The sequence below is a fragment of the Alosa sapidissima genome, chromosome 15, assembly GCF_018492685.1.
Source record: "Alosa sapidissima isolate fAloSap1 chromosome 15, fAloSap1.pri, whole genome shotgun sequence".
In the NCBI taxonomy this organism is placed as follows: Eukaryota; Metazoa; Chordata; class Actinopteri; order Clupeiformes; family Clupeidae; genus Alosa; species Alosa sapidissima.
Genome location: NC_055971.1, coordinates 31,047,820 through 31,061,940, shown reverse-complemented (window position 1 = coordinate 31,061,940; position 14,121 = coordinate 31,047,820). Strand labels below are relative to the sequence as shown.

At 42.8% G+C, this 14,121-nt stretch overlaps 1 protein-coding gene across 4 annotated transcripts; it reads right to left on the bottom strand.

Moving 5' to 3' along the window:
• Positions 1-1,679: 1,679 nt before the first annotated feature.
• On the bottom strand, positions 1,680-13,992 carry eif4h (eukaryotic translation initiation factor 4h). Of its 4 annotated transcripts, none has more exons than XM_042063896.1 (8): positions 13,830-13,990; positions 10,939-11,126; positions 9,532-9,596; positions 9,332-9,425; positions 5,605-5,691; positions 4,861-5,025; positions 4,291-4,406; positions 1,680-2,891 (listed from the first exon to the last, which is right to left on the bottom strand). In XM_042063896.1, exons 1-8 carry the CDS (start codon positions 13,892-13,894, stop codon positions 2,886-2,888), a joined length of 786 nt encoding a protein of 261 aa, XP_041919830.1. In that variant the 5' UTR covers positions 13,895-13,990; the 3' UTR covers positions 1,680-2,885. The 4 variants fall into 4 exon arrangements, with proteins under 4 accessions (XP_041919830.1, XP_041919831.1, XP_041919833.1 ...); XM_042063897.1 differs by having other exon boundaries at positions 5,611-5,691; positions 13,830-13,989; XM_042063899.1 differs by lacking the exon at positions 4,861-5,025 and having other exon boundaries at positions 13,830-13,992.
• Positions 13,993-14,121: the final 129 nt, after the last annotated feature.

Genomic DNA, 14,121 nt, shown 5'->3' with positions numbered 1-14,121 from the left:
TCAACGTCATGGGCGCGCACGTAATTTTTGAACACCACGCACCCGCACGTAAAAAACAACATTGATTGATGTCGCGCATGGTAAATTGGCGACATCTTCTGGTATCTTCAAAGACTGGTGAATCCTATGTGCGCACTTTTTCGAACAGGTGGAAAGTCATTAAAAGACTAGACTAGGCCTATACGAATAATACAAGCATATTCAAAATCGTGCTGTATTGTATTCCACATAGGCTACAATGAACACTGTGACCAAGCATCTCTTCCAGCAGCTCGCTGAATGAGGCTTGCTAGGCAGTTGTCTATTTGAGGTTGATTAGCATTACGTTTCTGGATCCCCGTCATTGACAAATTGATAGCCTATATCGAGATTTGTTTCAAAGTCTTAAAATAACCTACAGTTCACACGGCTAAATAATCAACACAATGTGAGATTTAACCTTAATGAGCAATTTGTTTACCACAAAAACGTCCCCAGACATGTTTTGCCTAATACAACTGCAGTTATACTCTTTCAAATAGGTTGATGATTTGATCACTTAGAGAATATTTACTGACAAATGTGGTTAGGTCGAAATAATAAGCTTTGAAACAACTTTAAAATAATACATGAAAGTAATACTTCTTGTATGTCTAAACTTCAGGCTGCATATTCTTGTTTTAAAAAAACAAGAAAAAGCAAAAATATTCAAATATCTTTTCTTTTATTTAAAAGTCATTCACAAACAACAAAACAATTTTACATTTAGCCTTACCTTCTGTTAATATTCCTGTTTGTACTTTGGAGTTTCTACAGAGATCATAAGATCTTTCTCAATACAGGGCAGTCGAACAATTAAACACACGCAATTTGCGTGTCCATATTACCACCGTCATCACACATTCTTCACAAACATTGCACATCACAGTTAACTGCGTGCCCTGTATTTGGGTCACACAAAACCCACAAAATACACACCGATTTGAGTGTGTAACAGTTAAACACTCGATCTGGATTTATATGGGGGTGGTTTTCTCCGAATTGTGGTTAGACTAGGAGCAGCCCATTAGGCTACTCTAGTCTAGACCACTTCAAGGAGGCTGCGTCTTCTCTCACAACTGCTCAGTGATGCCGTTCCACTCGTAGGCTAGTCATCAGTTGATGAGAAGGATGGCGATTCTCGCCCATCTGAAGTAAGGTTGTCCATTTGCTGTATGCCGTTTGCTGCTCTACGCAGTTTTATTTGTATTGTCCAGTTGTCTAGGATTATCTATATTGACGGCATGGCGATGATTTTGAAATTGATTAGGCTACGCATTAGACCAAGCACAAAACCAAGAAGAGCGATGGTGTAACCTTTTATGATTGTAAGAGACAACCAAAATGCCTGCAGGGCCAAGCTATATCAGAAGACAACACAAGACGGTTGAAGTGATTGTGTATACCACTTATGGCAAGTGTTCACGACACATTTTCTACCCAAGAATGCCACATAAAAAGCTGACCTTTACTTCTACAGTGGCAATGTCATAGTGAGAACTGACTGATTCTTAAAAGTGTGTGGGGACAATTGAACATTTATTCTTACAAAAGCTGCGTGACTGACTTACTTACTCCCAACTAGGTGTCTGTTCAGTTAACACAAACATGTCAAAGTTGCCCCATACCCTTCCCTACGGACACATTCATTAGAAACTCTGTAAGATGATACATTTTATTGCCATTAACAGTGTAGGAAATCATGAAAACAACAACACAAAAGAAAGAATAAAAACAGCTGTTCTTTCTATAATACAGTAAGAAAAGGGTGTCACTTTCTCCATCTCATGTCCAATAAAATGTAAATAAAATGGTTGCGGCACATGGGTATCCCGAGAGATTTCTAAGCTAATCTTCTATTGGACAGACAAAGCGCCTGTCACCTTAGTTTGACATGTGAGAGCGGTTGATCTTTGTTCAACAAGCTTCCTATGTATAAAGCGTTTGACTGTTAAGTGAGCGCCATTTATTATTTCACTGTTTTGAATTATTAAGTACATAACCATCAAGCCGTGGAAGTTGAATGTTGGTCGACAAAGACGTAGCTTTTAGCCCGTGGTGCGGCCATGTCAAACCTAGGGTGCATTCATGTTGCTCCTATTTAGGAAAGGGAAGGGCTGGGTGTGTGGGTGTGTGTGAGTGTGTGTGTGTGTGTGTGGAGTTATTACAGAAAGCATTTTTCTGCTGGTATTTAACAGACTTAGGTCAAAAAATCTTTCAAGAAGTTACGCCAGAAATTACACAAAGCAACAAAATGATTCAGGCTCAGATTTTTCTTCTGATTTGAAAATTATTTAACTGTTCAGACAGTGGGAAATGATTAAGAGGGAAAACTGTTCATTTCACAAATAGAAGAAATGTAGTTCAACGTTTAAAGAGACACAACTTTGACCGAGTGTCTATGAACTACGCAAACAGACTTTGCGCCTTTTTTTTTCTCTTTTTAAACCATGCACAAAAAACAATGCCTTGGGAAAGAAAGAAACACATTACACTTGATACAGTCCTTACCCAAAGGCAACAGAAGGACATTGCAGCCACTGTCTTCTGAGTTTAGTTAAGGTCTGGCGAGAGGAGGAGTTTCCCAAAGAAGGGGCATGCAGGGTGAAGATAAACCTGGGACTCAGTTTCCCAATATCCCTCGGTCCAACGTCTCCATAGCCAATCGGGTCAGGCCTGGTTTATTTTAATTGATTATTTTGTTTTTGCTCGCGTTGGCATTCAGGGATGAGAGAGAGAAGCCCAGCACCCCGCTGCCCCGCCAGCATTTTCTGTTTTCTTTGGGAAGACGTCTTTGAAAGATTTTTGGTGAACCAAGCCCGTAGATCCAGTCTAGCCTTCCGGAATAACGCAGCCACATGGATACATTAGTTCTTAGAGAACGGAAGAAAACAAAAGCACAACAAGGTCCGGGTTAGACAGGAGGCAACAATGAACAATGAATGAAGGGTTGAAAAGAAAAAAAAAAAAAAAAAAAAAAAAAAAAATCAATGTTATACATGACAATACATCAGAAGATAGCGTTCCTACCAATAATTCATAGCCAGAATCTACACTAACAGGAGATTTAACAGACTGCTTTGCTTCGCAGACCACCGGTCACATTGCAAATGCCTTTTTGCACAGTTCTGAACAATCACCGACTGTGTGACTGGGCGACACTTCTTTCAATACTCGACGACCAGAGCTAAAGCGTCTAGCACAGACCATAAACCCCAGCGAGTGCCTACTCTAGCCCTCTAGCGACTGTGTCACGTTATCAGTGTGTGAAGTAATGGCCAAGGACCACTGTGGTGTGGTGCACTGACTTTGGATTTGTGTGTGCGTGCGTGTTTTACATAGGTGGGTCTCACTCCCTGTTCAGCAGTACTCAAGATCTTAACGCTGAAGTTCAAGCTGCCTCCAGCAGAGCTTCAGGTCAGCTTAGTTAAGGTGGACTATTTCACTGCACTAACACCAAAACATAAAATCACTGCAGGTGACGTTGAGCAGTTAGGAAGCCACTGTAAGATGGGAGACTATGCCCCACAAACTCAAAATCTGAAAAGTGCACACCATTACTCACACAAGGTAAAAGGGGCCAAATCTTGAGCACTATATATCTACAATTAATAATAATAATAATAAAAAAACAGATATAAATCAAAAGGGGGCAGGGGGCTTTAAAACCAAAATAGTGTGCATTCTTTTTAAAACAGAGCAGCTCCATCAAAACAACAACAAACAAAAAGAACAGAGCAAACACCCCTCCTTAATGTTCAGCCCACATGAATGAACCTCCTCAGCTGAGCTACGGTACAAAGCAGGCACTAAAGTCCGGGAAGCAGAGGTGGACATAAAAAAAACAGTTTTGTTTTTGTAAGGTTTGACATGCATTCACAAGCTGCTCATTTGTGTGTGTGTGTGTGTGTGTGTGTCTGTGAGAGACAGAGTGCAGCGCGACAGTGATCTGAATGACGAGAGTGTGTGTGTATACTCTGGATTTTTTTCTCTCTCATTATTATCTTTTTTTGTTTGTTTTAAATCCCTCTTGAATAAATATTTGCACTCGCACTGAATTGAGAAGGAGAAGGAGGAGGGTCTCCACTCGTCTCGTCCGGCAGGAATGATGACCGAGGCGTTTATCCTATCCCCCTGTTGGCATGATGTGTCTAGACCATCTTCTCTCCCCAGCCCTGCCCACCCCCCCCCCCTTCTCCCTAGCCCACTTCTTGCCCTCCATTCCCGGTTGGCGCAGGCGGCAGTCTCTTAGTGTTTCTCTTTGGACATTACCTCCTCCCGCGGCTTGGCGCCGCCGAATATGGCCGAGTTGGGATTGGCCACTTGGTTTAGTGGTTCGCTGACCGTGCGCGGCTTCAACTGTAGCCTTGGCCTTTGTGCTCTTTCCTCTGGAGAAGGAAGGAGAGAGAAGAGAGAAGAGAAATGAGTATCAGACCATGATGCAATGCATGAGTCTTAGAAATAACTTATAGATAACACCTTAAGGCTTCATCAACAAGAAAACAGAAACTGTAATAAACAATAACTAAGTGGTAATTAACTAATATTTATAACGGTTTTACAAATTTCGCCAAGAGGATATACATATATATATATATACACATATAAATGATGGCAGTCCGCCACAACCTGGGACATGTTTGGATAGTAAAAAGTTAAAACTGTTGCTGTCTTTCAGAGGTTATGCCAAGATAAAACTACAGCCACTAAAATGGCAACACTACAGAGTGAATGCCAAACTAAATCTACTGGCCTGCATTTCAGCCCTCATAATTGAACCCTACTCTCCCCTCCCATCTACAATGCCCGAGTTAGAGAATAGAGATGGAATGGTTGCGCCACCATCAGAGGGTTCTCTGAAGTCCGTCGGGCCCCCTCGGGGAGGTCCATCCCTGAAGCGCCCCATGCCAGGGCCGCCAGCGCCACCACCAGCTCCGCCCCCTCTCCGGTCCCCTGGGCGTCCGCCACCTCGACTCCTCCCACCCATGAAGTCATCCTCTCTAAAGCCTACGAGAGGAAGAGGAGTGAATGGTCACATAAGTGAAGCAGTGACAGAACTTTTGCCTTGCTGCCCTTGAGAGCTGATCTGAGATCAGTGCAGGTCATGATTATGGTCCACAAGAGATGGATTGTAAGGGGACATGCTCTGAAAGGTTTCTGATCTCAGACTCCGCCTCTGCAGAGCAACCCTTCTCTAAGGAACGCTCCCGCACCAGTCGGTGAGCCACTGTACCCTAGTTATGACTAATGAGAATGAGATGAAGTCTGTCTGTGAATGTCGAGTTCAACATTAATCTTGCAGGTGGGGTGGAGTACTGAGGAGTGTGGGTGATGAGAGATAGGGTAGTGAGGAAACAAAAATAAACAAAAACAACCTGCATCATAAATACTCTGCAATAAATACCTAACACTGGCATGTACAACACTTTGGCATTAGATTGTAGATTCTCCATTTGCCTATTCCAGACATTGGGCACTCAGCTTCATGACCAGGACGGCAAAAGTGTCTGGTCGTTTGAATCAACTGTTTTTTTTTTTTTTTTTTATTAATTTTTTTTTTTATTTTGTGGCCAACGGTCATCGCACCTCCTCCTCCTCCTCCTCCTCCTCCTTCGTAGTCGTCCCGGGAATCGCGTCCCCCTCCTCTGGGACCACCGCGTGCGCCTCCACGGCCTGTGAGAGGGGACAGGGCTCAGCTTTAAACAGAGTCCAGCACGCACGCAGGCACAAGGGCCAGAGGAAGAGAGGACAAGGAAGAGGCAGAACAGAGGAAGATAGAAGAGCAGGAAAAAGTGGTGAAAAAAAGAAAGAGAGTGAAAAACAGAGAAAGAGAGAGAAAGCAAAAGCCTCTGGTGATTGCTGTAGCCTTGACCAGCTGTTTTCTTTTGCCATGCCCATTCTAGAGAGGTTAGTCTTGACTTGAGAGGAAGAGTGCGCTAGAAGCATGTGAGACTCAGACAGAAGCTTCTAGTAGAGTAGAGATCCCAAAGGGACAAGCTGCTAGTAGAGTAGAGATCCCAGAGAGAGAAGCTGCTAGTAGAGTAGAGATCCCAGAGAGAGAAGCTGCTAGTAGAGTAGAGATCCCAGAGAGAGAAGCTGCTAGTGAGGTAGAGATCTCAGACAGAGAAACTGGTATTAGAGTAGAGATCTCAGAGAGAGAAGCTGCTAGTGAGGTAGAGATCCTGGAGAGAGAGAAGCTGGTATTAGAGTAGAAATCTCAGAGAGAAAAGCTGGTATTGAGGTAGAGATCTCAGACAGAGAAACTGCTAGAAGAGTAGATATCTCAGAGAGAAAAGCTGGTATTGAGGTAGAGATCTCAGAGAGACAAGCTGGTAGAAAGATAGAGATCTCAGAGAGAGAAACTGCTAGAAGAGTAAAGATCTCAGAGAGAGAGAGAAGCTGGTATTAGAGTAGAGATCTCAGAGAGAGAGAAGCTGGTATTAGAGTAGAGATCTCAGAGAGAGAGAAGCTGGTATTAGAGTAGAGATCTCAGAGAGAGAAGCTGCTAGTGAGGTAGAAATCTCAGAGAGAGAAGCTGCTAGTGAGGTAGAAATCTCAGAGAGAGAAGCTGCTAGTGAGGTAGAAATCTCAGAGAGAGAAGCTGCTAGTGAGGTAGAAATCTCAGAGAGAGAAGCTGCTAGTGAGGCAGAGATCTCAGAGAGAGAAGCTGCTAGTGAGGCAGAGATCTCAGAGAGAGAAGCTGCTAGTGAGGTAGAGATCTCAGAGAGAGAAGCTGCTAGTGAGGCAGAGATCTCAGAGAGAGAAGCTGGTATTAGAGTAGAGATCTCAGAGAGAGAAGCTGCTAGTGAGGCAGAGATCTCAGAGAGAGAAGCTGCTAGTGAGGCAGAGATCTCAGAGAGAGAAGCTGCTAGTGAGGTAGAGATCTCAGAGAGAGAAGCTGCTAGTGAGGTAGAGATCTCAGAGAGAGAAGCTGGTATTAGAGTAGAGATCTCAGAGAGAGAAGCTGCTAGTGAGGCAGAGATCTCAGAGAGAGAAGCTGCTAGTGAGGCAGAGATCTCAGAGAGAGAAGCTGGTATTAGAGTAGAGATCTCAGAGAGAGAAGCTGCTAGTGAGGCAGAGATCTCAGAGAGAAGCTGCTAGTGAGGTAGAGATCTCAGAGAGAAGCTGCTAGTGAGGCAGAGATCTCAGAGAGAGAAGCTGCTAGTGAGGCAGAGATCTCAGAGAGAGAAGCTGCTAGTGAGGTAGAGATCTCAGAGAGAGAAGCTGATCTCAGTAATTAGGCCAGCAGGACAGCAGCTAAGGGCAAAGAGAGGATCAGATGTTTAACGACGTCTACCTACACAAGCACCTCAGAAAACAGACGGAGGTAAGTGAGATGGTTACATGAGGATGAGATGGAAGGAGAGTGGAAATCAAGTTCAAATCTCCTAAAGGCAAACGGTCAGTTTCCCATTTGGATTAAGCCTAGTTCTACACTAAAAACAAACTTCAGTGTGAATCTCCATTGAAAAAAGGAGTTTAGTCCAGGACTAGGACTAATCCATGAGCAAGGGGTTATTCCATCAACCTCGCTAAAGGCTAAATCTGGTTTATTTCGCTAGACTATTAAGTCTCGCTAATTTTAGTGAGAGTTTAGTGTGGTTTACGTGAAGCCTAGCTTGGTTAACTATGAGAATTTGTGCAACAGAACTAGTCTGCTCCGTAGGAGATTTCAAGCTTTCATGTTCTCATCACGGGTAGCCTACAACTTTTTACCCCCAACAGTGTGACCAAGCATTGATTTACATATTCACTAGCTTCATTTATTAGTGCACAATATGCATCAATAAATGAACATGAATTTCCCCTTGGGGATCAATAAAGTATCTATCTAACATTATTCAATTTCAAAAATATTAACTTTAATTAGTAAAATTTAATTAATCTTGCTACTCTTTGATATCTGTATTCCGTGGTGGTGGTGCAACGCGTAGCAAGACGATACATCAAAGTAAGCGTTAATGTTTGTTCTCTGGTTCGCTACCCACACAAAGCTTTTACGTAGCTTATCACCTTGATAATTTCTATTAATTTAGAGACTTTGGCGTTTTATGCTGTAGCTTACTATTTAATGAAAGAAGTGTCATAACCTACTATTGATGAAGTGCCATGCACATTTATTAACCTGTTAAATGACAGTAAATGCCAGTGGGCTACATTAAATTTGATGCAAGGCAATTAAGACTATATAGCTTACTAATGATTAAAACCGCTTCATGTGTTTTGATGATAGTTGATTTGACATTCATGAACAATGTGCTACACAGATTAAATATTAAATGACAAAATGAAGCCATTGCATTTCAGATAATTATATTTCACAAACACTTTGGCAGAAGTATGAGACTTATGGGGCACAATAGCCTGTATTAAGTTGATACCCTACACCTAGACAATAATTTGGAGTGAACCCTTTTAACCTAAGAATGTAGGCTTTAGCCTATCATTTTTAATAGCATATCCCAAAGTTGTTTTGAGGTAATGCTATTTATTCATTCACTTGTTTTGTTTAAGAGTGAAGACAATCAAACTCGCAAATGATTTCAAACCACGAGCATTGTTGTTTAAATGCTTTCACTATTCTCCAATTTATGTAGGCAACTATCCAATTTGTTTCTCTCTCGATGTTCAATTTTATGACTTTCAATGAAAATCCTGTAAATGGCGCTTGTAAAACGAACATAAATCCTCTAGTATTCCCTTAATTTTTCTACATACATCCTCTTTTCGTCAATCTACTGTTTTGGTCTACTTTTCTACCTTGCACAAGCAGACAGAGCTGACCTAAGCCTTGACTGAACGAAAACGAAGGCAAGATGCAGCTAACTTGAGTTAATGGAACGGCTTCAGTCTCAAGTAAAAGTCTATGCTACTTCAAGCCAGACCATTTCTGTTAATCACTGCCTTCATTAGCGAGGTTGATGGAATACCCCCCAGGAAACTGGCATGTGCGTGTGTCTGGTCATTAAACCTTGAGTTTAGCACCCGAGGTTTTGTTATTTTCACATCAGATAGAAAGACTTGGAAACCAGGAAGCAGGAGAGCTCATGAGAAAACCCTCTACAGAGAAGAGTGAAAACACCAGAGCAAAGAAACAAACAAACAACATATTCCTAATTGATTAATTTCTAAAATCAATGCATTTTTGGATTATAGTTAAACAAGGTCAGTTCTGCAAGTAGTAGGTCTATGTCCTTATTTGGTCGTTTGGTTTTTGTCTTCTTATTCCTTCTAGTTATGTAATGAAACAGCGATGAGTCCCCCCACAGTACGAGGCATTCACTGCCCACGAAGTCTAAACGTGCGTAGGTACCTCTGTCATCTTTTCGGAAGCCAAAGCCTCCGGCTCCCCGTTCTTGCTTTCGGCCCTCGGCGATGTCCACCCGCAGTGACCGATCTCCCAGAAGCTGTAGGCGAAGAGACACAAGCAGTCACCGTCTGCCGCCCAGCATGGTCATTGTCTACAGAGCAGTCGTCAGCATGTGCAGAATGGCTAATTAGACAGATACTCACTGCACCATCATACGTCAAAGCTTCTTTGAGGGATTCCAAGTCGTCAAACTCTACATAACAAAAACCTGCAGCAGACACAGACAGACAGACAGACACACACACACACACACACACACACACAGAAACAAGAGATGGTTCAGGCCAGGGTAGGAATTTCACGGTGGCCGTCGTAGCCCCTTGCGTTGGCCGTGAGGCCCCTTTGAAAATCAGAGGTTTACAGGCCACGGTGGCCTTGGTGCCCCCTTCTTTCAATATTCTGCTTTGCGTCCTACTAATAGCGATTTTTATTAAGCCTGTGCTAAATAAAATTAATTTAGTCTTTTACGCAGTGGAGAAAGTGACAGCGCAAGAAAGAAAGTGCGTCCAAATTCACCCATTCTCAGTTGAACTACTCGCGAAGTAGCCTATTCATCACACAGACATCACAATTATCACATGAAAGAGCTTTTTCTTAGCTTTTAAACGATGTTAGCCGATAATTGCGAATTGTGAATAGGCTAAATACAACTTTGATCATTTTTATAGCCTACTACTGTATAGTTAACTTTGGCCTTGGTGCCCTGACATGTGGCCTTTGTGCCCCCCACCAAATATGCCCAACTGAAGGCCAAGTGGCCTTGCCCCCAGAATGGTGAAATTCCAAGCCTGGTTCAGGCTATTGTTCTGCCAACAGTGTGATTAATAAAACGTAACAGCAGAGATCCTGATGAGGTATGGTTTTCATAAATCTGGCCACTGTTACGTCATTCTGAAATCTCCTGGTATGGAAACGAACTGGGCAATTTGCTCCAACAAAAAAGGAGAGGACTCAAGACATTAGGATTAATCTGAGCTTTGGTCAAAGCGCTTGCTTCGGCGCCCTCTCTCTTCTGCGCTGGTGGCGGATAACGTTGTTCATGACAAAACGGCTGTTCCCATGGTAGCTCCAACTCAGTACTAGGCTACTTAACAAAAGGGTAGCTGATGGACCAATGTGTATAATTATACTGAATTCTGTTAGGTATGTGGCCAAAAACAAAATGTTTCATTAAGGCCAGAGTGGGGGCTGAAAGTCAGAAGTCATAAATAAGATGATTTCCAATCATTCTGCTATAGCCTTCAACCTTAATATGGCAGCCGAGGATGAAGGAAGAACAAAGCTCCATTCCCCTCTTTAGATCCTTAGTTTGTTGCATCTCTTGTTTTGTCAGGGTCATTTTTACCTAAAAAGACATATTGAGAAAGCTCAAAATCTGAACGCATTTAAATGCACATAAGCAGGTAGTGAGCTAGGCCATAACTGTGGTCCTCTTTTGCCTGCCATGGTCACAAATCCCTCTCCTCATTTCAACTTACAAGGGGTCTCTGGCCCAAACCTGGCCCTTGCGCCAGGGTGGGAGCAGGAGAGTCAGGCCAGCTCAAGCTCACCTTTGAATTTGTCTGTCTCTTTGTCGCGGACAAGCCGCACGCTCCTGACGCTGAGGTCTTTGAAGATGGCGTCGATGTCGCCCTGCACGGTGTTGAAGGGGAGGTTGCCCACGTAGGCGGTGTAGGGCGGCTCTGTGGGGAGCTCCTTCTGCTTGCGGGGGCCTCCTGGTCCACCACCACCCCGGGGTCTAGTGACCAAAAACCAACAATGCGTCAGAGAGGGACAATAGGCAGGCCTGCCAAACTACACAAGCTACAAACACACCAACGTCCGTCCTAAAAGCTAGCTAAGCCAGACGGTACATTCCATAATCATTTTTAATCTGGGTTGAGAACGCATTCTGTGCATTAATTTCTCATGTTCAAATGATGCGATGGTTAAACACATTTTACACATTTACATGGTTACATGCGATGGTGACACATTGTACAAGTTCTTACAGCATAATAGGGCGGGGAATCACAGAGTAACTCACAAATCAACACGGTCACGACACTTTGCCCACGACAACGATAATATCACGATTCAGCGATTCTGCAATACTCAATACACTGCAAAAGACGAATCTACGATAGGCCTACATCACGATATCTGTGTAAATGAGGAAGACAAAGGCAAAAAGCTGGAATTATGTATTTATTCACTGCATTTCACAACTGATTTTAAACAGCGTAAAGTGCATAGAGTTTTAGCTTAGTGCCTCTTAAAACCTACAAATATTCTTAAAAATTAGCAAAAATATACCTCTTAAGAAACACTATATAATTCATTTTTCTGAATATTTCAGTGTTTCTTGACCCATTTCAGTGTTTGTGCTTATGAATTTATTATTTTAGTCAAAATATTAATATATGGTGGCAGCATATCGAGAATGTATCACAAAAAGATGGCTTATATACATATCTAACATAATGTTTGACTAGATACTCATTTATGGATTCTGATAACCAGAAAAAGATCAAACAAAATTTGATCAAATATACCAGTCAAAGACTGAAACCATCACCACAGTGTCATGTTCATTCATTTGTATACCCAAGCCACAAAACAGAGACAATCAACCTTTGTGCCACCTCAAAATCCACTATGACAATCTATTGACATGTATGAGCTCAAAAACCAGACAATCTCTCATTTCCATGCTGCATAATTAACAAAGAAAACCAAGAGATGTGTTTCTCCATGTAAGTTAGACCTAACAGCCAGATAATGATCTGGGGCATGCACTGGAGCTGCAGTCATATCAAACTACTGTTTGGAATTAGAGAGACATGCTCCGCCAACAACCACTGAAGTGAAAGTAGGCAGAAAGTTGCCCTCTGTGAAGTAAGTAATTTCTTGTGTATCATTTCAGCCCTGGCCTAGTGTCAGGCACACGAGGTGGGGTCTTGTATCAAGTCTTGAGAGTCCTCTCTGCATGCCTGCGACATTCCTCCAGTGTCATTCAGTTGAAGACAACACCAGATACACCGGCGTGTAGACTGCACAGCTACAAGTACCCATCGTCACAAGCGAGGTGACACATGGTGAATTCTCACAGGACACAAGCAAACAAGAGCAGATAATTCCTCCAGTTTCGACAGCAAAACATTTCTGTTCTGATCATTCAGGCTGATAAAACGGAGACGGCAAATCTTAATCCAGAAATTAGTTGATGCTCGAAGTAGGCCTAGGCTATACTGACAAACTCATCATTCAGACTGATCATGTCTGTTTCAACGTCAGATTATATAGAATTGAATTGCAATTAAAATTCAGTGTAAATGAAGGTGGGTAGAGGTAAAACAAGTAATTGGCCCCGCTGTATGTCGGTAAAGGCTGATATGTTATATTACTCTGATATGATATATTACTCTGCCCAAAAAGCGTGCATCACAGAGAGGCGTTTTCGACGCAGCAAGCGCCCTCATTCCTTTCGGCTATGTCTCCTCGAGCACGTCATGGGGCTCTGATAACACGCTATCGTTAATCACTTGTGCTTGCCAATTATTTGGCATTTAGTAGCATTGGCGGTTAAGGAACTTTTAAAAAACTACCCGTGTTTAAGACAATACGTGAGATTGTGAGCTAGCCATTTAGCTAACTCAATTAGGCACATTGGCAGAGAAAGACAAACGGTGAAGCCATCGTCGCCAACGTTGAGTGTTTACTTGATTCATTCATTTCAATGTACTGGCAACTTGCCTGTAGTATGCCGCAGCTACGACTATCTGAGGGTAAAATGGGGGACAGAGATTTGGGCCCACCAACCTGGTCATGCAATGCTGTCTATGGCTGTCTGAATATTAGCTAGCTCGCTAGCTAGCTAACTATCTATACCTTACACACATCCCTGATCAGCAACCGCTCAAGGGCCAAGTAAGTTAGCTGAACACGGACAGGCAATCTAACATAAACATAGATAGCCAAAACGCCCATCACAATGAAATGGGTGGATGAGAATAATCGACATTATGTTTGAAGCTGTGGAGTTGCTGACTATAGCACAACATGTAGTCCATGTGGGCTGTTTTTTTCCCTGAGACCCTGGCGCCAAGTGCCTTGCTGGCAAAGAGTGTAGCTAGCTAGCTTGCTAGCGCATAACTACAGACATTGGCACTGTAAAATCAGATATTACAGTTCACCAAACGAATGCAACCACGACTACAGCAATATGAGCAGCCAACATTCCCATCTGGAAGCTTACTCTAACCACGACCTTTCCTCATTCTCTAGTCCGGCCTTCCATTCATCATATCCGTAGTGTGCAGCATCGACACCCCGGTTATGAATGCTAGGCCTACACCAATCATGGCTGCAACGCACTCTTCTCTAAATGTCAAAATACACAATCTGCTGCTGCTTTGACAGCAGACGCACACTATTTCAAAGTGTTCACAAATTTCCTTACCCTCTTCCGCCGCCAAAGCTACCATAAGCCCGATCCCGGTCATCGTAGTTATCGTAATCCGCCATTGCAGTGCTTGCTATCCAGGAGAAAGCAAGTCTGATAGGTAAGGACCTCCAATATAGCGTACGTTATAGTAGTCCTGTCACTGCCTGTAACATCATGCGTTTTTTGTTCAGAAACGAAGCAAATAAGAGTGGCTTTTTATGAGGAGTGTCGAAGAAAATATAATTTCTATTGTAAATTATTTTTGACAATCACTCTAATACAAGTGCGTGTGTAATTAAGGGGCATG

Coding starts and splice junctions, on each gene's coding strand:
- eif4h (XM_042063896.1), bottom strand. CDS start 13,894: ATGGCGGATTACGATAACTACGATGACCGGGATCGGGCTTATGGTAGC. Junction 9,426..9,531: donor CTTTGACGTATGATGGTGCA/GTGAGTATCTGT, acceptor CTTCGCCTACAG/CTTCTGGGAGATCGGTCACT. Junction 5,692..9,331: donor CTTCCGAAAAGATGACAGAG/GTACCTACGCAC, acceptor CCCCTCTCACAG/GCCGTGGAGGCGCACGCGGT.